Raw genomic sequence first — 24222 nt, 5'->3', positions numbered from 1 at the left:
TAGGGGGAACAAGATTTAGAGATGGGAACTGCTCAGTACCAATTTCCGGAGAGAATGACAGAAATTCAGCATTTGCACCCACTAGAGAAGGAGGGCTCACGTCTTTACACACTGGTCAAAGAAGCTTGAGAGAAAGATTTGAGAATCGATATTCCAAAAAGATTTATCTTTTAGATTAGATAAGGTTAATTTTTATATTAATGTTTTGATTTTGGGTGGAGCTTTTAGAGAAACAAGAGAAACAATATCAAAATGCCTACGTTCTTTTTGTTTTGTAGTTGGTATTGATATAATTTTCGAACTCTTTTTGTTACGATTTAACTTTATTTCCAATATTAGGTGAATAATTAAACAATGAGTTGATTATGAGTATTTTTGTGTGAGTTTTGATTAGTTTGCTATGGATGCAATCTTTAGTTGAATTTCTCAATTGTTAATATGTTTCTAATCAAGCTTTAGATTTCAAATGTTTGAATGACTTTTGTCATATTTTTTTCTAAATTACGTGATCGAGTTTTAAAACAAAGTAGAGACAACTTATTTAAAAGAGGGGGGGGGGGGGTGTTAGGTCTCATTTTAGGTCATAAATTTATGTTTTCCAATGTGGAAGTTTCAAGCATTTGGATTTTCTTTGAGTTTGGTGATTCTTAAATCATAATGTTACTCAAATTGTATGGACTAAATGCTTATTTGGTTTATGAATTTGATTAAGAAGGATTTTTAAGTGCTTTTCTAATTTACATATAGTTTATGTAGAATCTATGTTATTGTGAGCTTCCAGGTAACAATAACCAAATTGGAATCCATCAAACCTATTGCATCCAAAAAAATGATGATTTATGAACTAATAAATATTGTGATTTCAATGGTAGTCATTTATTATAAATTAGTTTTCGTTTCATTTTAGGACTATTCATATTCAAACCCCCTAATAATTTTATAATTTTGCTTTATCCGAACCAAATGTATATTATTGATTTGAGTTAGTCCCCTGTATTCAATCCATATTATCGTTGCTACAAATTCAATTTTGCACTACAATTTTAGGCTCTTTATTTAGTGGTCTTGACAACAATCGGGGTTCATTGAGAATTGTTATTGTTAGATATATGTGGAATAAGTTTTCTTTTCTTTTTAGGTTACTTTATTTATATTTCTTATTTTAGGTACTAGTTTGTATATAAATTCGGGGGTTAAACCTTACTATCAAATGCAAGATAATATTTCCATTAAATTTGATCTATTCACATGAATTGTGGGTGATTTTAGTATTATCAATATAATTTTGTGCAGTTAGTATTATTATCGAGATATGTTGAGTTCTATTTACTCATTGAGACTGAATGTGCAAGTTGCACACCTAGAGTGATAAATGTTAACTCAGGATATGGGGGTTTGGGGGCTGCACCCCCGATTACAGGGTTCCAAGAGCCAGCCCCCTTGGCGCGGTCTAAGGGAAGCACCCCTAGCGGGATCCAAGGGTCAGAGCCCTTGGCGGTCATTCCAACCGTGCATTTTCCCGCCAAAACCTATTTATGACATCATGATGATGTAGGCATCGGTTATGTCCAAAAACTACCATCTTTTGGCGCCAGTTTCGGTGTAACCGAATTTTTAACCACTTTCTTCCTTGTATAAATGGAATGTAATTGTTCCAAGAAAAAGGTTGAACTCTCATATATGGGAAATTGATCATAAGGAATTCTTTATCTCATCAAACACAAAACAGTAAGGTACTTTTGTGTTTTAGATTTAGAAGTGATCTGTCTTCTAATTTTTCATTCTTGGATTATCCCAAATTTGATTTAGTTATAGTAGACTATAGGGTCAAATCACAGATTTTGGAAAGTGATTACAATCACGATCCTAGAAAATATATAAGTATATTGATATTCTTAAGACCCAAAATCTAACATGAATAACATAAGAAAGAAATCATGACATTGAGAATACAATACAGGAGAGAGATAATAACATTAATGGTAGAGTTCAATAACCATTCATCTCTACAGAAAGATTTTAATGGAATTATGGTGGACCCTTTAGTTTTTATTAAATTAAAAAAAAATCAATTTTAAAGTTTTCTCCCTCATGCTTGGCACTCCACTGAACTATAAAGATTTCAATGAAGTTTGAAAGCTTTAAATATTATAGTTAGAGAAACTACAGATAAAAAACCTTAAAGAGAAAAAGAAAACATAAATTACTTTTACTTGGATGATTGAATGGTGAATTTGAAATACATTCATCACCATCTAAATAAATAAGATACCATTTGCAATTAAAAACAGAGTCGATGCTATTTGTAAACAATTGAGACATCAAAAATGAAGTAGGAGATTGAGACACCGAAAACTAAATAGGAGGTGGATAACAACGTTATTTCATATGAAGAATAAATTAAATGGAGAGGACGACCACCATATAATGGAAGCATGAGGAATGTCAAAATTTTGATCATCGTCTGATCTCCAAGCCATTAAAGGGATGAAAAGGAAGCTCTATAAGTGTGAGATCATGTTGGTCCTCACAGTGGAAGACATGAGAACTCAAAGGAGGACTTAACTTCCTCAACCAATGAATACGATAGAGAAGAGTTAGAGGTGGTTTATAACAACTATCTCAAAGGTCAAGGATCATGGAAGCATTGATATGTGTGTATGTGTGTGTGTATATATATATATATATATACACACACACACACACACACATTTGTATTCCATTTTCTTGTTCCTTATTAAAATTGTACCCAAGAAATTTTGTTGGATTAGGTGTCTAAGCCATTAACTAAATTATTATAAACTTGAATTATTAGAAAAGTCCTTTAGAGCACCTTGGTGATTTGGTGTTGACTTATATTGTTGGGCCCAGCCAGGACTCAATTGATGTGTTCAATTTGAAGTCTTACGTCGTCATCACAAAACAGAAATCGATAAACAAAACTTAGACAATGAGATTGATTATAATCCATGTCTCATGTCTGTATGATATCTAGTAGAACGGAGGAATATTTGATCACTTATCTAAGGACCAATGTCTCTTTAGATCAGAGTTCGGTAGTTACTTCGGAAAGCACACTTTGTTGTTTAATTTGGAAGTTGTAATTTAGTTTTTGACTTATCGAAGTGGGAAATTGTTGGATTAGGTATCTAATCCATTAACTAAATTAGTGTAAGCTTGAATTATTATCAAAGTCCTTTTGGGTTGCCCTCAAACCTAGTAAGAGACTGCAATGTTGCTTATAGAGAGAAACTGATTTATTGATTTATTATATGATTAATTAATTAATTAATTAGAAATAAAAATAAATAATTTATTAATATGTTGTGAGAAAAATATATATATATTCGAAATTATATTATATAATTAAGAATTAATCAAAAATTAATTGGATTAATTAAAGGTAGAAGGATTAAAAGTGTCAATGTCCAAAATTTGAACATTGACTGATTCTAGAACCTCACCAGGAGAGGGGACGGTTGTAGAAGGGATTAGGTAGCTTTTCTAGGACTTGTAGGAAGCTAAGGGTTGCTTGGGGGGAAAGAAAAGGGTTAGGGTTATCCATAAGGAAACCTACCTTTTTTGCACCTTCTTAAGCCATATAAATAACCCAAGGCATAAGGGATTTTGGATTCACTCTTCCAAGGAACACTTAGAAATGAAATTATACCTTCTAATCCTCTCTCTTCAATAAGCCTCCAACTGCTAGGGTTTGGGTGTGAGCCATTAAAAGGCACAAGATTTCTGGAGCTGGCTTTCTGAATTCTACAAAGAAGGATTATAGTTTATTCACAATAATAAGCTAATAGGTATGTTTTCTATTATCCATCTCCTAAATCGAAAATAACAATGTACTTTAGGTTTCTTTAATTCAAATTGTTGTTTGCATATCATAGTGAGAACATATATCCTTTAGGGTGTATGAGAACTTAGTGTTTTATGTTTTCTGCCAAAAATATGATTTTTGTTATCTATAAAACCCATCAGTGGTATTTGAGCAATTGTTCTCTATGATCTTACACAAAGCTGAATAAGATCAAAAAACCCTTTTGCTGGTTTTCGATTTAGCCAAGGGTTTTAGAAACCCTAGCCCCCTTCTTCATTTTCAAAATTGTTAGGGTTTTGGTAGGGTTTCCTTGTTTTGATAATTATTAGTTTTAAATGCCCTGAAATTGGATAATTTTTATTTGGTGAAACCTAAACCCTAATTTTGAAATTAGAGGGTATTGGATTAGGATTAAAATTTATTTGATTAATTGGTTAATAGTAAATAAATTGTTTAATCCTTATTGGTTTAATTTAAATTGAATTAATTTTATTAATTTCAAATTTTGTAAATTAAACCTAGTATTTTTGAAAAAAGTTTTAAAATACACCTTATACCTTATATATAATATTAAAATTTAATTACTCTATGTATAAGACTAATTCATTCGGATCTCTAGTATGCCTCATTCACAAAGCTGAACTATAAGGCGAGGGGGGGGGGTATAAGGAAACAGTCTACAAAATGGTAGTTAAAGGGGTGTCCACTCTCACCCATCGCTTCCTTGTTTGGTGGAGGGTCTCGAGCAGAATGAAGCTGATAGGAAATTAACTTCATTAAAAGTATAATACTATTAAAGTAACTAAACCACCTTTTTAAAATCCCACTACTACTTACTTTAGGAAAAATGTGAAAAGTATGCTAATCCATAAAATTTCACATTATACTTTATAGTATTTAGTGGAGCATGTGTCGTTAATCGGCACACTAATAGTGACTATAAAGAGTAATATTGGGCATCTTGAAAATTATCATTGATTAATGGAGCCCATGTAGTTAACCGAGACATTAATATGGGATGATAAATGACATCGAGAGTGCCAAACATATTTTTATTCACATCTTGTTTGTGATCCTTGGTATCCCAGTCGCAAATATAGTGCATAATCTGAGATTAAACATGCCACTGATAGATTCAATGAATCTCAAAAGGTTTAGGAGTTTCATAGTTCAAAATTAGTCAATTGTTTTTACCTACCTTCATAAATTCGCAATCAGATTACAACATCCCTCTTCTTAGTTGTAAATTGTTATTTTGGATCCTGGCTTTAATCGTTTATTATGGGTTAAAATGTTAAGGCTTATTGTCATCTAACTAAAACTATCCTTTTCTCTTTAAATGTCTACTCATGGTGATTCTTCTGCTCCATCGTCTTCTACCTACCACTCGGGTTTCTCTCTACTCTCTATCGTGTCCATGGTGACCTTTGACGACACTAACTACAATGATTAGATGCATAATATCAAGATGGATCTTCGATTTGAAGGCAAAAAGTATGTCCTTGAAGAAAAACTTGTTGAGATTGATGAAGCCACTACTACTCCTGAACAACTAGCCTCTTACAAGAAACACTACGATGATGCAACAACAGTTGCTTGCATCATGGTTGCTACAATGGCTCCCGAATTGCAGAAGGTTCTATGAGGACTATTGGCCATATGAGATGAATAATGATCTTATGAAGAAGTACCACAAGAGAGCTCGTCAAGAGAAATATGAGGTGGTCAGAGCTCTCATGGCTTGCAAGATGAAAGAGGGGGAGTCTATGTGCAACCATGTATAGAGAATGCAAAGATATGTGGAATGCCTTGTTAGGTTCAATGTGTATTTTAACAAGGAGTTGGCGATTGACATGGTCTTGAACTCCTTGCCAAGTTATTATGATCAGTTTATATTGGCTTATCATTTGAACAACACGGAAACCATATTAGCCCAACTCCACAACTTGCTGCAGACTACTGAGTCAGGAATGAAGGGAAAGAATCAAGTCCCAACTAATACTTCTAGTGCCCCCATTCTCACAACGGGTCAAAGCAAAGGGAAGAAGAGAAAGGTTGCTCCCAAAGTTAATAGGAAAAACAAGGCCCATGCAGGGTCATATAGCAATGGCCCACATGCAAGACCCCACTCAGACATTCCAGCTATTAGTGACCCTAAAGAGGCCGCTTGTTACTTTTGAAATGACAAAGGCCATTGGAAGAGGAGTTGCCCCAAGTACTTGAAATACATAAAGAATGACAAGGTAAAGCCATCGTCAACAGATATATACACTATTCAAACTAATAAATCACAATATACTTATTCTTGGGTCCTTGATACAAGATGTGGTTTTTCATATTTGTTCTGATTTACAGGGGCCAAAAGAAAGTGAGGAGTTGGACCATGAGAGGATGAATCTGATCATGGGAAATAGGCGATCTTCTCCTGTTACCAAGATTGAGACTTATCATCTAGTGTTTAGTATTGATGTTAGTTTAGATTTGATAGATTGTTTCTATTCATCAGAAATGATGCAAAACATTATTTTATTTCATGCATTGTTCAGACAATGTTTTCGCTACTCGTTTAATGATTTGATTGGTTCAATTGTGGTTTATAAAAATGACATTTTTATATTTGAAGCCTTACCTTGTAATGGTGTGTATGAAACAATGACTTGTGTTGATAGCTTAGGAAATAGTGTATTTTACATTGATTCGTCTAATGTTTTAGATAAGTCGTCTTGGGCACATTAACAAGAAACACATCGCCTAACTCCAAAAGGATGGAGTGTTGGAATCATTTGACCTAAGGCTAGATGATGAATGCGAATCTTGTCCTTTTGGAAAGATGACAAAATCACCTTACACTAGGTCTTCTTAAAGAGGTGAAGGTTTGTTGGACCTCATACACACAGATGTGTATAGACCCTTCAGATCTAACACAAGAGATGCCAAATGGTTTTATGTAATGTTTACAGGTGATTATAGCAAGCATGGCTATATCTACTTGATCAAACATAAATCAGAAACCTTGGAAAAGTTCAAAGAGTTTAAACATGAAGTCAAGAATCAATTAGGCAGGAAGATAAAGATGCTTCGATCTAATAGAAGATGAGAGTATCTTAGTATAGAGTTCCACGACTACCTCAAGGAATGTGGAATAGTTTCACAATTGACTCTTCCAAGGATGCCACAACTTAATGGTGTGGATGAGAGGCACAATCAGAACTTGTGGGACATGGTTCGTTCCATGATGAGTCGATCCATTCTTCCTATTTCCTTATGGAGTATGCCTTAAAGGCAGCTATCCATATCCTCAATCTTGTCCCTATGAAAAAGGTTGCTAAAACACCTTATGAGATGTGGATAGGGAAAGTTCCCTTTTTAGCACAAATCAAAGTTTGGGGTTGTGAAGCTTTCGTTCGAAGACAGACTCATGACAAACTAGAAGAAAAAAGTGAGAAGTGTATTTTCATTGGCTACCCACAAAAGTCTTTTGGATATTTGTTCTACATGCCTAGTGAAAACATGTTCTTTGTAGCATGGAGATGAGTATTTTGTGAAATAGAGCTCATATTCAAAGAGGACAGTGGGAGCATAATTGATCTTGAAGAAATTCAAGAGTTAACCAATGAAGGAACCTTAGAAGACACTAGCACTTAACTAGAGGAAGAAATTCCAGTTGATCCAGTTGATAATTCATTACCTCTTCGTCGTTCCAGTAGAGTTAGCATGCCACCTAAGTTCTAAGGTTTGCCTATAACTATAGATGGTGATACATTTATCAATGATCGTACACTAGTAAGTTTGGAAGAGCCAACTAACGACAAGGAAACAATGGCGGACTCTAAGGCTTCAAAGTGGAAAGAGGCAATGGACAACGAGATCAAGTCCATGTATGAAAACAAAGTTTGGAATTTGGTTGATCAAGAACCTGGTCGAAAGACAGTTGGTTGCAAATGGACCTTCAAGCAGAAGACCGACATGGATGGAAATGTGCACACATTCAAGGAACGACTGGTTGCAAAGGTCTTGACTTAAACCACAGGGATTGACTATGATGAGACCTTCTCACAAGTCGCAAAGATAAAATCTATTAGGATAATGCTCGTCGTAGTTGCTTTTCATGATTATGAAATTTGGCAGATGGATGTCAAGATCACTTTCCTTAATGGGAAGTTGGCTGAAGATGTTTACATGAGTCAGCTAGAGGGTTTTGTTGATGCAAAGTTTCCCAATAGAGTGTGTAAGGTTAAGAAATCCATCTATAGATTGAAACAAACGTCTCACAGTTGGAATCATTGCTTCCATGAAAATGTTAAAGGTTTTGGTTTTTCTAGAAGTGAGTATGAGTCATATGTGTATGTCAAAGCTAGTGGGAGTATAGTAACTTTTCTAGTATTGTATGTTGATGACATATTACCCATGGGAAACGACATTCCAACTTTGCAAGAAGTGAAATCTTGGCTTGGAAAGTGTTTCTCTATGAAGGATATAGGAGAGGCAACCTATATTCTTAGGATAAGAATTTTGAGAGATAGAGAGAGAAGACTAACTGGATTTAGTCAAAGTACATACTTGGAAAAAGTGTTAAAATGATTTAGTATGGAAATTCCAAGAAAGGAGAGCTACCAATTTAAATCAATGTCAAATTAAGTAAGACTCAAAGCCCAAGTGCGGATGAAGAGATAGCTGATACGAGTCGATTCCCTTATGATTTGGTTGTAGGATCGATCATGTAAACAATGATATGTACTCGCCCTAACGTGTCCTTTGCTTTAAACATGGTCAGTCGCTATCAGGGAAATCCTAACAGGGCTCATTGGACAGCAGTTAAGAACATTCTCAAGTATCTACAAAGGACAAATGATATGATTCTAGTCTTTGGAGGCAGTGATACATTGAGAGCGAATGTGTATAGTGACGCCAACTTTCAAATAGATAGAAACAACTTATGTTCTCAATCTGGCTGGGTGTTTACATTAAATGGTGGAGCAGTTACTTAGAAAAGTTCTAAGCAAGACATGGTGGCTGATTCTACATGCGAATCAGAGTACATAGTGGCAAGTGAAGCATCAAAGGAAGTAGCTTGGTTGAGGAACTTCATCGTAGATCTTGGAGTAGTTCCAACCATTCAGAAACCAATGGAAGTTTTATGCGATAAAGAAGGTGTGGTTGTTTGGAATAAAGAGCCGAGAGACCATGGAAAATCAATACATATCGACAAAAAATACCATTATATCAGACATAGAGTAGAAGAATGTCACCTCATTATGAAGAAGAGAATCATGCAGATCCTTTGATGAAAGCTTTGAGTAGGGTCAAGCATAATCAGCATGCTAGGAGCATTGGGTTGAGAGATGATATTAGTTTTAGTAGTTAGATGATTAGTTTGAAACTTGTAACAAAATAAATGTAACTGATTTTTGGTGATTAAATAATAGAGATTATTTATGAGTTTGTTTACTACCTTTGTCAATTATTTATTATTGTGTTTAATTTTGCATGTTTTACTTCCATAATAATTTAATTATTCAAATTCCATAGTCGCTCATACTTTGGGAAGTAACTAGTGAATTTAAGACTGGCATGAATTGGATTGTAGATTGTCTAAGGGAGCTAGCCATACAAATTGTATTTCTATAACATTCATGAGTACCTAGAAATGGAGATTTAAGTATTAGATAAACCCACGCTCAGAGAATTACTTCATGGATTACATCACGAGTAATTATAAGACGATAATATCTTATATTCTTAAAATGGAGATATACGAGTTGTGGTTTACAAGTCAGTTGTACATTGGTACTGTGAAAACACATCAGTAACATGATGTTATAAAACACAATATCATGTATGATTTGGTGAGTAAAGGATACAAGAATATAAGTAAAATATTTTTTTTCTTTTTCCCTAACAGGAAAAGCAATATCTTTGGGCCCCTCCGTGATTTGGTGTTGACTTATAGTGTTGGGCCCAACCACAACTCAATTGATATGTTCAATTTGAAGTCGTATGTCGTCATCACAAATCAAAAATTGGGAAACAAAACTTGGACAATAAAATTGATTATAATCCATGTCTCATGTCTGTATGATATCTAGTAGAACGGAGAAATATTTGATCACTTATCAAATGACTAATGTCTGTTTAGATCAGAGTTCGGGAGTTACTTCAGAAAGCACACTTTGTTGTTTAATTTGGAAGTTGTAAATTAGTTATAGACTTATCCAAGTGGGAGACTGTTGGATTAGACGTCTAAGCCATTAACTAAATTATTATAAGCTTGAATTATTAGCAGAGTCTTTTTGGGTTGCCCTCAAACCTAGTAAGAGACTGCAATGTTGTTTGTAGAGAGAGACTGATTTATTGATTTATTATATGATTACTAAATTAATTATAGATCAAAATAAATAATTTATTAATATGTTTTGAGAAAAATATATTAATTCGAAATTATATTATTTAATTAAGAATTAATCAGAAATTAATTCGAATTAATTTTGGGATTAATTGGATTAATTAAAGTAGAAGGACTAAAAGTGTCAATGTCAAAAAGTTGAACATTGACTGATTCTAGAACCTACCTAGGAGAGGGGACGGTTCTAGAGGGGATTGAGGAGAGTTTCTAGGACTTCTAGGAAGCTTAGGGTTGCTTGGGGGAAAAGAAAAGGGTTAGGGTTATCCTTAAGGAAACTGACTTTTATGCACCTCCTTAAGCCCTATAAATACCCCAAGGCATAAGGGATTTCAGATTCACTCTTCCAAGGAACCCTTAGAGCCAAAATTATACCTTCTACTACTCTCTCTTCAATAAGCCTCCAAGTGCTTTGGTTTGAGTGTGAGCCATCAAAGGCATGAGATTTCTGGTGCTGGCTTTCTGAAGTTCTATAAAGAAGGATTGATAATTTACTTACAATAATAAACTAATAGGTATGTTTTCTATTATCCCCCTTCCTAAATCGAAGATAGTAATGTACTTTAGGGTTCTTGGATTCAAATTTTTATTTGCATATCATAGTGATAACATAGATCCTTTAGGGTGTATGCGAACTTTGGGTTTTATGTTTTCCGCCAAAAATATGATTTTGTTATCTATAAAACCCATCACATTCTATCTTCATTGTGCTGATATGTAGCACATATTTCTACCAACGATGTCTTCCAACTATCCAACCTAGAATTCAACTCATATGTATGCCTAACACATTGTTATTATATTATTTGTCAAATTAAACATTGCATTGTCAAACAAAGAAAAAAAAAATTTGGTCGTTCAAAATTATATATAAAAAAAATTCTCTTTGAGTAACATTTCAACTCAAATTTATGTTCTTTCCTATTAAGTTATTTTAAATATTGACACTAATTTGGTGTTAGTTTTTTGTTTATTCATCCATTATTGTCAGTAAATTAAGTGTTGATACTGATACAAAACACTATGATTTGATTACTTGTTTCGATAGAAAAATATCCTAGGTTTATATGCATATTTATTTGTCTTGACTAAAAAAACACTATAAAATTCTTGTATTTTTAATACTCATTCCTAATTAAATGACGAAAATTTAGAGATCAAGAAACAAAGACACGCAAATATGATTTATTACATAATATTATCTTTACTAAACAAATCAAAACTATAATAGTCTGATAAAGTTTGCAGTCAAGTAAGCAAGATTGTGGATAAGCGTGTTCAATGTTGCTAACGGTAATGACATGCTGCGTCTCATAAAGCTCTCGTCACATGCTTGGGACTTGATTGAAATATCCATCATGGCACCTTTACTGATTTGTGGTTGACCCTCATTTACACCTTTAATTGCCTCTGGTACATCCTCTTTTACCATTGCGTTGTAATTCATGTAGCACTCATATAAGGGGTCATACCACCCTGGGTTCGACTCGTTTAATGACTTGATTTTTATAATTGTTTCAGATCCTTTATCTTTTATGACATCTATCAAGATAAGAGTTAAACCTTTTAGATCAGTCTTTGAGCTTGTATGATTTGATAGTAAAGTTGACATGCATAAATCATAATATTCAGTGATCTTGCATGTACTCTCTATAAATTTTATATCTCCCATTACTAGAAACCGAGGTTGGTGAATCAAGAAAAAGAAGACAAAGAAAGATAAAGAGTTGTGAACCATTTATCTTGAAAATGAATGCGAATAGAAGAACGAATGGTTTGACACAAAGGCGTTCATTTACGAGAGGAATTTGTTTTGGCTTCAATATATAAATAGTTTGAACAATGTTATTTTGGTAAATATAATTGCAATAATTTTTTCTATACTATATTTGGTGTATAAGATATGATATTCTTGTAATATTGTATTTAATAACAATGTTATATCTTTCTATAAAATTACTATCCATTCTTAAAAAAACCTGGTATTTTTGGTAAATAATATAGAGTTGTAAAATTGTAATGTCCAGATTTTCAACCCAAATTTTTCATTTTCATTTATTAAATTATATCAAAGTATAATTACAATGTGTGGAAACATATTGTGAATGCACGTGTGTACAGTCGAACCTTGCCTTTCTCACGAATCACTAAAGTACCTGAAAACATTTTTATTCAACTGGGTGAGTACGAGGCTTAGTGAGTTCCCCAAAATACCATATACCACAATACATATATCAGGCACTGCCTAATAAGCATATAAATGAGCCTTGCTCAATGAGCATATAAACTGGCCCCGCCCAAACTACATAATGGGCCTGTCCAATAAACTTAACGGGCCCCGCCCAACATACATAATCATATTACACACATAGATACTACACTTTTAGGCTCTATTAATACAAGCCAATATGGGCTATACTTTCTGTTCTACTACTACCTTCGAGTATACTAATATTGAGCACCGAGGAACTATACTATCGACTCTACTCTACTAGCTCTTACAACCTAACACACATGAATATGTATTGTAATACATAGTATAGTACGACAACTCACTTGGACAATTATTCATGAGATTGGCAGCTGTCTGACAATCCTACTGATGATTCAACTGGTGGGTAAAACATCGAACAAGTATTAACCTATATTACTATAGCTTATTAGTTCTTATGGTATTCTGGTAATGAAAGGCTAGATCTTTCAATAATACCAATGAATATAGAGAGTTCTATCAAATAAGGATCAACCAGATAGGACAATTGGGAAGCATGATCATTTTGGCATATAGATTTTTTGAAATCCAACAACCAAGCCAATGTGACCATTCTAGGCACCTCTCTTATAAGTAGATCAATAAATATTATATATTAAATTACTGATAACCTTATCTATACATTCATAACAATGACTATGAATATAAATATAAGTTACACTGAAAGCAATATGAGCGTAACTTAACTTATAGAGATTTTCCTGACAAAAGCCTGAAAATTATACTGGCAAAACTCCAACCCGATAGCTATTAGTATCGAGCACTTAGGGACCCAAGAGCATCAATAGGAACTTAAAAACTAAAGGAATTTCTGACCAAAATGAAGAGAAACTCGAGAAAAAGAGTTGGGAAGTGTGAGGGATTGGAATGGGAGCTGAAAGGTATTTATAGGCAAGTTTTTGAAGAGGTGTGCCGCATATGCCTACCAGACACGCCGTACACTAGGTAGGTGGTAGCTCCTCCGCCCAGAATGTGACACGTAGCATCTTTTTCTGTGGGGCTACATGGCAGAAGTGGTAGGTAAGGCTAAAACTTTAAAAATTCATATCTTGCTCATATGTACTCTGTTTTGCGATGTTCTTTCTTAGGCTAATAAGCAACCTATCTAAAATTCACTTTTTACGATACACAGAGCCGTTTCGGTTTAATCGTGAAACTTTGAAAAGGCATAATTTCTTCATACAAAGTCAAATTTAAGCATTCTATATATCAACAGAAATGGTATCGATGTTTCCTACATGTTTACAACGATTATCCTGACTAAATAGTATTATATCTCTACTTCAAACTTTATAAACAACAATTTTTATTGAATCCTACTGAAAGGTGAAAATTGGGTGTTACATAAACAAACTTACATAAAAAACAATCATTCTTACGAGAATGTGATATATTCTCGTAAGAATGTCAAATTGTTTGCACAAATTTTTTTCCAAGAACTTTTACTAGGATAAAGAGTGAATAAATAAAAGAATAATTCATGGAATGTATATTCATTATCAAGAGGCATACTTGATATTGACTTGGTTTTGCTTGAATAAAAAACGATAGTTGGTATTTTAGAAAACTTTTTGAAAAATCATCATCGAACCAGGTGATGATTTTGCTTGAACCAGGTCCTTAAGTTGAATGATGATTATGACATCCCCATTTTTATGGTCAGAAAATACCTTATTATTTATGCTTATTTTAAAACAGAGTATTCTTTATATTGCAGAATTAGTCTCATAAAAGTATTTTCTAAGAAATATTTTCCATTGACTTATTAAAACTTGGGATGTCATAACTGATACAAGAAATATAAGCATAAACATAATCATTATTGGCCTTAAAATAGCTAATGGCATACATTTCCTTTAATCTCTCATCATATCCAAATATCAAATACCTTCGTATCGATACCTGTGATACAAAGAAACCGAGTGGATCATATTGGGAAACCTGGTGAGTACATAGGGTTTTCAACCCACAATAAGATAATTAACTTTTGTTTAATTAAATATCAAACAGTTAACCCGATTTACCCATCCCCATTTTCTTCTATATTCATTTCTAGACCTCTCATAAGGATCATCTCCTAACATCGCATCTTCTTATATTTTTATGGCTAAGGAATTCTCGTAAGGTTCATCGCCTAACATCACATATACAGTACTCTTTTGCTAAACATGTTTGTAAGGGGTAAAGTACATCGCATGAACATATAGTCCATCACTTACATGTTATGAGCCTGACAATGTTCCACTGGACCGTCTGGGCTAGGTAGTGGTCATCATCTATACTCCATTAGATGACTACGTCGCAAACAAAAGTCATGGCATCTCTTAATCATCTCTCATCTTTCGCTGCCCATCACTACCCGATATATATTATTATAAGTACCAAATACTTATGTAATCAAATCAAGTAAAATTGAGTCATATAGGTTTATCCAACACATATTGCAGACACTAGACACATATCACATTCAATTATCTAAATACTTCATAGCTATGTGTAAGATGAAAGTAGCTATGCACTCACTTGATAAAAGTGGATGCCTCGGAATTTGGGCAGAACTTCACCTTAGTACTTTAGTTTTTCCTTTGACGTGAGCTAGGATCATATCACTAAGTCTTAGTCTTATATTCCTGGCGACTAATGATAGTCTAGATTCCTTACTAATCCCAATGTCTACATCAAGATCTATAAAGTAAGGAACCACCAGGTAAGATCATACCGGATGTAGTGTCCGTTTGGTATATAGAGTATACTATTTGAAAATCCCACTTTAAACACGTCACTAAATCTAGCCTTGTAATCATTTCCGTAAGTAGATCAATCAGTATTTTGACTTGGAATTACCGATAAATCTTATTTATAGATTCATAATATCAACTATGAATATAAATATAAGTTACACTAAAAGTAATATAAGTGTAGCTTAACTTACAGATATTTTCCTAACAAAAGTCCAAAAATTGCATTGGTATAACTCCGACTTGATAGCTACTAATTTCGGACACTCAGGTCCCCAGAGCTTCATCAAAACACCCTAAATACCTAAGAATTTTTACATTTATAGAGTGGAAATACCAGAGAGAAGTTCTGGTGGTGTGAAGGGTTGAAATGAGGCTTTAAAGGTAGTTATAGGCAGAAAACTCAACGTGCGCGTCGTGCCCCGACCAGGTGCGCGTTGCACCCTGGTCGGCCCTCAAACTTGCTGACACGTGTCCTACAATGTGTGGTGTAACGTCCTAAAAATTCAGAGTAAATTTTCATTTTAAAACAATAATCCATACAAATAAGTTATTTCAAAACCAATCAAATAGATTACATCATATAAACATCAGAGTAAAAATCATAACTAGTCAACGCAGAAACTCCGGGGGATGCAATGCAGTCACACCGGGCCCTTCCCTTTAGAACCGGAAGTACCTAAAACTATACACATAAAACCGTAAGCACAAACCTTAGTGAGTTCCCTAAAATATCACATACCATACATACATATCAACCTAATGCTATAACGGGTCTATTTCACCCCTGAGTCCTTTCCGATTCTCTAAGTCCCCTCCAACTCCCTGAGTCCCTTTCGACTATCTGAGTCGCTTTCGACTCCTTCGGTATCTTTCAACCGGTACGGGTCTATTTCACCTCTGTATCTAAGAATACAATCATATTAACAAGAGTCACAAAGACAACAAGCACATACATGCATGTCCGTAAATGTCACAAAGACAACTATCATCCAACAACATAGTCTAGTGGGTCGACATTAGTTCCTTCGACCCACAAGTACAGTGAAGAGACTCACCTGAATCACAAAGCTGACTAAAAGCCCAACTTAATGTTACGTCGACCATAGCTAACAGCTCTCATCGCCAAAAGATGGGTGTTAAACACCTTCTATCAATCCACACAACGCAAACCCTAAGTCTACCTTCTAAAAATAAAAACTTAACCAAAAGTCAACCCATGCTAAAAGTCAATGGTCAAAGTCAACAACCAATGTTGACTTTAATCAACTGCCACGTCGTGACCTTACTTGGCAATGTCATGGCCTTCATGTGATCAAACGGACGGGTAATTCCCAGTCGCCACGCTGTGGCGACCTATGGCCACACCGTGGGAGTTGAGATTCCAACAACTTAATGGGTTAAGTTGTATTCTTCGATTCCAAGAGCTCAAAAGCTCAAATCTGGTCCATATTATGGACTAAATGGATAAAGGTTCCAACTTTATCCGTTAAGACACCCAAAGAGATCAAGATCTCAAATTCTAGGTCCAAATAAATCCAAAATTCATAATGTCTTAAACATTAAGCCCTTAATCTAAGGGAAAGGTAGATAGGGTTTCTCTGAGGTAGAAGGGTGTCGGAGGTTGATTATGAACCCTAGAAATAGATTAGTAGGGTTTAAATACAAATGGAACCCTAAAAGAATCATGGGCTTGGGCCAGAATAGCTGCCACATCGTGGCAAACCTTGGCCACACCGTGTCGATCCAAATAAACACGCGATCCTTCAAACCATTACCACGTCGTGATCATCCTAGCGCCACGTCGTGGCATAGTGTCTCTTCCAAAATTTCATCTTTAGTCCTTGATAAAAGTAAGCTTAAGCAATCTGGAACACGGATGTTACATGTGGTGTTACGTGGCAACTTCTAGAAGGTGCACACCGCACCTTTTTGCGCGCGACACGCTTGGGAAACTTCAAAAATTCATAACTTCTTCATATGAACTCCGTTTTTTACATTCTTTATATCAACATGTAGCTATCGACGAAATCTATAACTTTCATTTAGACTATGTCGGCTAATTCTCACTTCATTTTTTAATTATTATTTTAGAAGGCTTAGACTGCTAAATTTCGTTCAAAATTCATATTTTTTCATACGACATCCGTTCTTGACCGTCTTTACATCAACGGACTCTTATTTACGATATCTTCACCTCTCGTTTAGATTGTTCAGCTAACAATCAACCGATCTAAGTTTCGATTTATGTGATAACACAACTGCGTTGAAACTTCGAAAAATTATAACTTCCTCATATGAAGTCAAATTTGGACTTTCTCTATATGCACACTCTTGGTTTTACGATTACTATGATTTTCGTTTTGATTACTTAGGCTAATAAGCAACCTATCTAAACTTTATATTTTACGACGCATGTAGCCGTGTCGGTTAATCGCGAAGCGTCAAAGAAGCATAACCTCTTCATACGAAGTCGGATTTCAGATTTTTTTATATGCACAGAATTCTTGTTACATATACTATAAGTTTGGTTAAAGTTATTTATCCTAAACAACTTTATATAAAAATGTCGTTTTATCAGTTTTTAGACCTTAACTATCTAGCCCGAAGTTACGGATGTTACAATGATGAAGACTTTTTTTGAGTGCATAATCGCTAAAGTTCAATGATGATGAGTTGAATATATACGAAAATCTGAAGTTCGAAAATGATAACCGCAAAATACATACAAATAAAAGATCATCATTTCATATTATTTTTCAGAAAATTTTTAAGATGGCTATATAGATTCATAGATAACATCTGAAAAATCTTGTGCTCCATCTAGGAAATCTTCTAAAATATTGTGAGTAGTTTTTATTATTATTATTATTATTTTTTTAAATTGATAGAAATATAAGATGGTCATTTCCAAAGCAAAAGAAAGTTTGATATTATGATAAAAATAAGTTAGAAGATTTCTAACAAAAAACTTTAATAAAATGTTATTTATTTATTTATTTATTTTGCATTTTCACAAATGACATATGTTGGTTTTAACACAATAAAAGTGAACTTCATAAATGTTGTGTAAATTTCACAGATATAATTTCAGTTTTGCGAACGACATCTACGAAGTTGATGACTAATTTTGTAAACTCATTACTTTTACTTAAATCTCAGAAATGGTAAATGAAATTAGTTTAATTTGTCTTTTTATCTAATCTCAATATAGAAAAAAATAACAAATTATAAGCAAATCTTACATTTATTTATTTATTTATTTTGGTTAAAATGAGAGATTGCAATTGCCATTATTTCATTTGTTTTTTTATTGTTTTTGAAAAAAAGTGTTATAATACATTAAGAGTATAAGGTGTGATTGTAGTAGGCTCGTAGCCCCATGATTCGCGACCTCATCTACGGGCATACCACCCTTGGTTTCCTGTTCCTACCGAGCTCGGCTAAAAAGTGTCACATCTCTCTAAAAATCTCTCTATATTCATTATCTCCTCGTCATCTCTTTTTCCTTTCTTCTCCACCACTCCTTGCCTATTGTTTCTAAATTGATATCACAGTACAATCCTAGGGGGAGTTGAGATAGAGATCTTTGTTATTGTAAAACCGTGATATGACATGTTTCAGCCTAATACAAAAGAAATTATGAAATTGAAATCTTGGTCATTTCTAAAAACATATATGTGACAGCATATTTTTTGTAGGTGAAGATCATTCAATACTTTTTTTTTCTATTTTTTTATGAATGCTCTACAAAAAAATCAAGTATATTACAAAATTACAAAATTATCATGAAAACGAGACTACGAGAGTTAAACCTTTTTAAGAGATTAATTTTGAACTACCAAGACTCACACTTGTCTAATCTTTGAATTTTATCCTGTGACGCGTCAAAAAAGTATAATATAAATATTCAATTTTAAACATTAAAAATATGTATGATTTTAGATTTTATAACTGGCAAGTATGAACATGACGGAATTTATACTATTAAAGGAATACTTATTTTGAAAGCGATAATATCATCTTGTGATTCAGCAAAGATTTTCCATCAGATCCGCGGAAAATTTTCTCTTTTCCCATCAGATCTGCTCTCCAGGAACCCAAACTTTTGTGTCGGTGGGTTTCTTGGTTTCAGTAATAAACGCAAACACTTGGCATGCATTCTTCAATTCTTTAAATAGAAATTCAAGAACTCCGATTTGTTGCCGAAAAAATGGTGGTCAGTGGCCCTTTAACACCTGGCCAGGTAACGGCTTTTTGTTCTCGCGATTACATTCATTATTCTATCAGATCTTGTTCTCAGTTCAGTATTTTTCATTTCAGTAGCTTAGGTAGATACATTTGCCTCAAGATTTGTTCGCTTTTGAATTGAGGGAAATTAGTAGCTTTAAATGATTGTGAAATTGGGTTTTCCTTTGTAATCTGAAGTAGGAAAGTTTTCGTTCGTTCTACACTTCTACTGATTCCGTGTGTGCTTGCATTTATTAAAGTATAATATCATCAATTGAGTAATGATAGGACTTCATTATAGTATAATAATTCGCTCGTTGCAAAGATCCATAACTTTTTGATGGATACAATATTAACTCAAGTTTTGATCATGGCTTGTCACCAATCGCTATGCGATTGTTTGAAATTGATGCAATGTGGATTTAGGGTTTATATCGTTGATGATTTTAAACTTGGTAGCGCTAAAGAAGGTGCAGAGTATATTCACGTTTTTATTGCTAATGTCATTTGCTTGAGTCAAGTGTCAAGTGAGAACCATGTTCTTTGACACTTTTACCAGTTCTTGAGAATGTCAATTGCAAGTGTTAATATTAAATTGTTTTGCTTTGTTAGTTGACTTACTTTTGAGTAAACCATTTATCCATTGTGATCAATTGACAACTACTTCTATTATGAACAAGAATACTCATTTTTCCACTCTCATTTTGCTTATTTCAGGTGTCATTTTTACTTGGAATCATCCCAATTTGTGTAGCTTGGTTATATTCAGAGTTCCTGGAGTACAAGAAAACTGCAGCATCCTTAAAAACGTGAGTTAAAACTTAAAAGTTATATGTATTTGAAGTTTTGAACATTGTATATAGTTTTCTTTATTTAATAACTAATTTTCAGTGGCAGGGATTCTGATATAAACTTGGTTGAGTTGGATAATAACACTGTAAAAGAAGATGATAGAGCTGTTTTACTGGAAGGAGGAGGTCTCCAATTGGCTTCTCCTAGAAGCCATAGTTCATCTATTACATCTCCTGTTGTCAGGTTTCCATTTTCTCCATTTCTTCTTTTTCTTATAAATATAAATTTATTATGGATTTGTATCATACTTATGCAATTATCTTTTCCAGGCTATTTACAATGGATGAATCCTTCTTGCTTGAGAATCGTTTGACATTGAGAGCTATGTATGTGACTTTAATCTAAACTTCTAAACTTTCAATTTTTTTAAAATTTATATCACAAAGTTAATGATCTTTTATGCTCTTCCTGTTCTGTTTCTACAGCTCAGAGTTTGGACTCATATTGTTCTACTTCTACTTATGTGATCGGACAAACTTCTTTGGTGATTCTACAAAGGTTTTATCTCCTCTTTTGTCTCCTATCTTAGGTCATGTTAATCTTAACTAATTTCTAGTTTTCTTGTTGTTGCAGAGTTACAATAGGGATCTTTTCTTGTTTCTATACTTCCTTCTTATCATAGTATCAGCAATTACATCATTCAAGATTCATCATGATAAGTCACCATTCTCTGGGAAAGCCATACTTTATCTCAACAGACATCAAACCGAAGAATGGAAAGGTTGGATGCAGGTATAAAAAGTCACCTCACCTCTCAAAAAATTTACTCATATCATATAATTTATTTTATTATGGTATCTAACTTTTAAATGTTTTATAACCACAGGTATTGTTTTTAATGTACCATTACTTTGCAGCAACAGAATTCTACAATGCCATACGAATGTTCATTGCTGCATATGTCTGGATGACTGGATTTGGCAACTTCTCTTATTATTACATTCGCAAAGATTTTAGCCTTGCAAGATTTGCTCAGGTATTAATTTAATGACAAAATCAACTTTTTTTTTTTTTTATGAGAATATGAAAGATTCTAAGAGGTTGATATTCTGTGACAGATGATGTGGAGACTCAACTTTCTAGTGATGTTTTGTTGTGTTGTTCTGAACAACAGCTATATGCTATACTACATATGTCCCATGCATACCCTTTTTACCCTTATGGTTTATGGTGCCCTTGGAATTTTTAACAAATATAATGACAATAACACTGTCATTGCTGCTAAATTTGCTGCTTGCTTTTTGACTGTTATTCTGATATGGGAAGTACCTGGTGTTTTTGAATTTTTATGGGCTCCTTTCACTTTTCTTGTTGGTATGCACCTTTTCTTTTACTTTTTTTTTTTTTTTTTCATCTTTTTACATTTTGCAATTTTTTTTAATATAGACATAAATATATATATTTTTTTTATCAGGATACACGGATCCTGCAAAGCCAAACCTCCCTGTTATGCATGAATGGCATTTTCGATCAGGTCTTGATCGCTACATTTGGATTATTGGAATGATTTATGCGTACTATCACCCAACAGTAAGTTCCAATGTCTTTGGAACTTATAATGACATGTTTTTTTTTTTTTTTTTTTTAATTTTAGTACTCTGCTAAACTGTCACTATGGTTTGTTGGACTTAGGTTGAGAGGTGGATGGAGAAATTGGAAGAAGCAGAAATTAAACGTAGAATATCAATCAAGACTTTGGTTATCATAATCTCCGTAACGGTATTTTTTTTTTCTTTTTTTTTTTTTTTTTTAAAATCCAAGATTCTGAAATTTGATATTTTTATAGATTGGTTATCTGTGGCTCGAGTATATATACAAACTTCCTAAACTCACCTACAATAAGTATCATCCTTACACTTCGTGGATCCCCATTACGTATGTATACTATACTCTTTGTATTCCGCTATTTTAAATATCTTTAAATATTGTTTTTAACTTTTCTTTTATCTTATGATTTTTTTTCTTTTTTCTGATAGTGTGTATATAAGTCTGCGAAACGTCACCCAATGTTTCCGTAGTTACACTTTGACCCTTTTCGCGTAAGTTCCGATTTTTTAAAATCTCATAATTTTTTTTGTCGATATAAAAAATTAATTTAATTATTTATATTTATTAGATGGCTGGGAAAAATCACTTTGGAGACCTACATCTCTCAGATTCACATATGGCTAAGGTATGTCAACTGGTAAATTAATTTAATATATATATATATATATATATATATATATATATATATATATATATATATATATATATATATATATATATATATATATAATTTTTGTTATAAATTACTTTGGATGCAGATCCGGGGTGCCAGATGGTCAACCTAAGTTGTTGCTGGCTTTGATTCCAGACTACCCGATGTTGAATTTTATGCTTACAACTTCCATCTATGTTGCGGTAAATAAAAAAATAAATAGAAAATAAAAAATGTAAAAGAAATTTGAGTGAATTTATTTATTTATGTTGAAAATTTTCAGGTTTCATACAGGCTGTTTGAATTGACAAATACTTTGAAGATTGCATTTGTGCCAAGTAAAGATGATAAGAGACTCACGTACAATGTCATCACAGGAATAGTCATATCAACTCTCGTCTACACTTTATCTTTCATACTCCTCAAGTTGCCTCAAGTCATGGTAAAAAAAAATTAATTGTTATTTGACATCGTTTATTTTCTGCTTTTTTCTTACAGAAAATGATTTTCTTTTTTTATTGACAGGGGTGAAAGTTTTTGAGATATATATGATGCGAGTGCACTTAGCTAGTGTGAAGATTTTGGTATTTTTAAGAGAGAGAGAGGGGGGGCCTACTATTGTATAGGTGAAATGGGATGAATTGAATATCCAATTGGAGGTTGTATGCTCAAGTTTCCTCGATGTTCATTATAATGGTAAGTGAGTAACAAATTTGATCTGTTAGTAAGTATTGCTTGTGTGTTGAGGTTCAAGTTTTAGTGGTAGAGGTACAAGTTGTTATAGCAGTCAATGGTTTTTATCCTTTACATATATATATGTAACTTTGTTACGATAACATTTAGTAAACTTTGATACTTCAATATGTGAGATCATATGACTTCTGTATCTTACGTTCAGGGGTCTTTCTGTCTTTTTCACTTGCTCAAGGGACCAAAGTGTATATTCTACTTGATTACTACTCCGTATTTTTTTACTTAACTAGCTATCAAATACTCAATCTGGACAATTATATACAGGTATTTCTCTTTTATTTATTTTAATATTGACATAACGACTTAAAAGAGTTTCGCCAAGAAACATGATGAATGTAGTAAAACATTAAGATTTAGAGTAAATTACACGAATGGTCCCTATGGTTTGGGGTAATTTGCACGTTTGGTCTCTAACTTATTTTTTTAACTCGGAAAGTCCCTACTGTTTGTTTTTGTTACGCGTTTGGTCCCTACTTTTTGTTTTTGTTACGCGATTGGTCCCTATCTTACCTAAAAAAAACTATTATTTAAATAGAAAAAAATGATAGGATAGGTAAGGTAAGGTAATGGAGGTTGGGGTTGGGGTGTGTTTATTTAAATATTTTAAAAAATCAAGGGCAAAATGATTTTTTTAGGTAAGACAGGGGCCAAGCGTGTAACAAAAACAAACAGTAGGGACCTTCCGAATTAAAAAAATAAGTTAGGGACCAAACGCGCAAATTACCCTAAACCATAGGGACCATTCATGTGATTTACTCTAAGATTTAACTATTTGCTTTTTCCCTTCTAAATGCTTCCCCGTTAAAAATAATGAATATTTTGATTTTTTTTGGAATGTAAGAATAAAATGATCATTTAATCAAGATAATAATGAATATTTTGATTTTTTTTTGGAATGTAAGAATAAAATGATCATTTAATCAAGATAAAATTGCAGAAATGGTCTCTGTA

The 24222-nt window shown here is 33.4% G+C and overlaps 1 protein-coding gene across 2 annotated transcripts; it reads left to right on the top strand.

Moving 5' to 3' along the window:
- Positions 1 to 19093: 19093 nt before the first annotated feature.
- On the top strand, positions 19094 to 22975 carry LOC111909205 (protein REDUCED WALL ACETYLATION 2). Of its 2 annotated transcripts, none has more exons than XM_023904988.3 (15): positions 19094 to 19482; positions 20184 to 20275; positions 20364 to 20501; positions 20588 to 20644; positions 20744 to 20816; positions 20892 to 21050; positions 21145 to 21294; positions 21377 to 21632; positions 21733 to 21848; positions 21951 to 22037; positions 22105 to 22193; positions 22295 to 22357; positions 22435 to 22491; positions 22625 to 22721; positions 22802 to 22975. In XM_023904988.3, exons 1-15 carry the CDS (start codon positions 19450 to 19452, stop codon positions 22973 to 22975), a joined length of 1641 nt encoding a protein of 546 aa, XP_023760756.1. In that variant the 5' UTR covers positions 19094 to 19449. The 2 variants fall into 2 exon arrangements, with proteins under 2 accessions (XP_023760756.1, XP_023760755.1); XM_023904987.3 differs by having other exon boundaries at positions 19113 to 19482; positions 20358 to 20501.
- Positions 22976 to 24222: the final 1247 nt, after the last annotated feature.

The sequence above is a fragment of the Lactuca sativa genome, chromosome 1 (genome assembly GCF_002870075.4).
Source record: "Lactuca sativa cultivar Salinas chromosome 1, Lsat_Salinas_v11, whole genome shotgun sequence".
Taxonomy (NCBI): domain Eukaryota; kingdom Viridiplantae; phylum Streptophyta; class Magnoliopsida; order Asterales; family Asteraceae; genus Lactuca; species Lactuca sativa.
The sequence above is the reverse complement of the archived record's forward strand: the minus strand, read 5'-3'. Positions and strand labels throughout refer to the sequence as shown.

Bases quoted from the DNA above. Each gene is read 5' to 3' on its own strand.
- LOC111909205 (XM_023904987.3), top strand. From the start codon at position 19,450: ATGGTGGTCAGTGGCCCTTTAACACCTGGCCAG. The intron at 20,276-20,357 runs GTGAGTTAAAAC...ACTAATTTTCAG, and splicing joins ACTGCAGCATCCTTAAAAAC to TGGCAGGGATTCTGATATAA. The intron at 22,722-22,801 runs GTAAATAAAAAA...GAAAATTTTCAG, and splicing joins CAACTTCCATCTATGTTGCG to GTTTCATACAGGCTGTTTGA.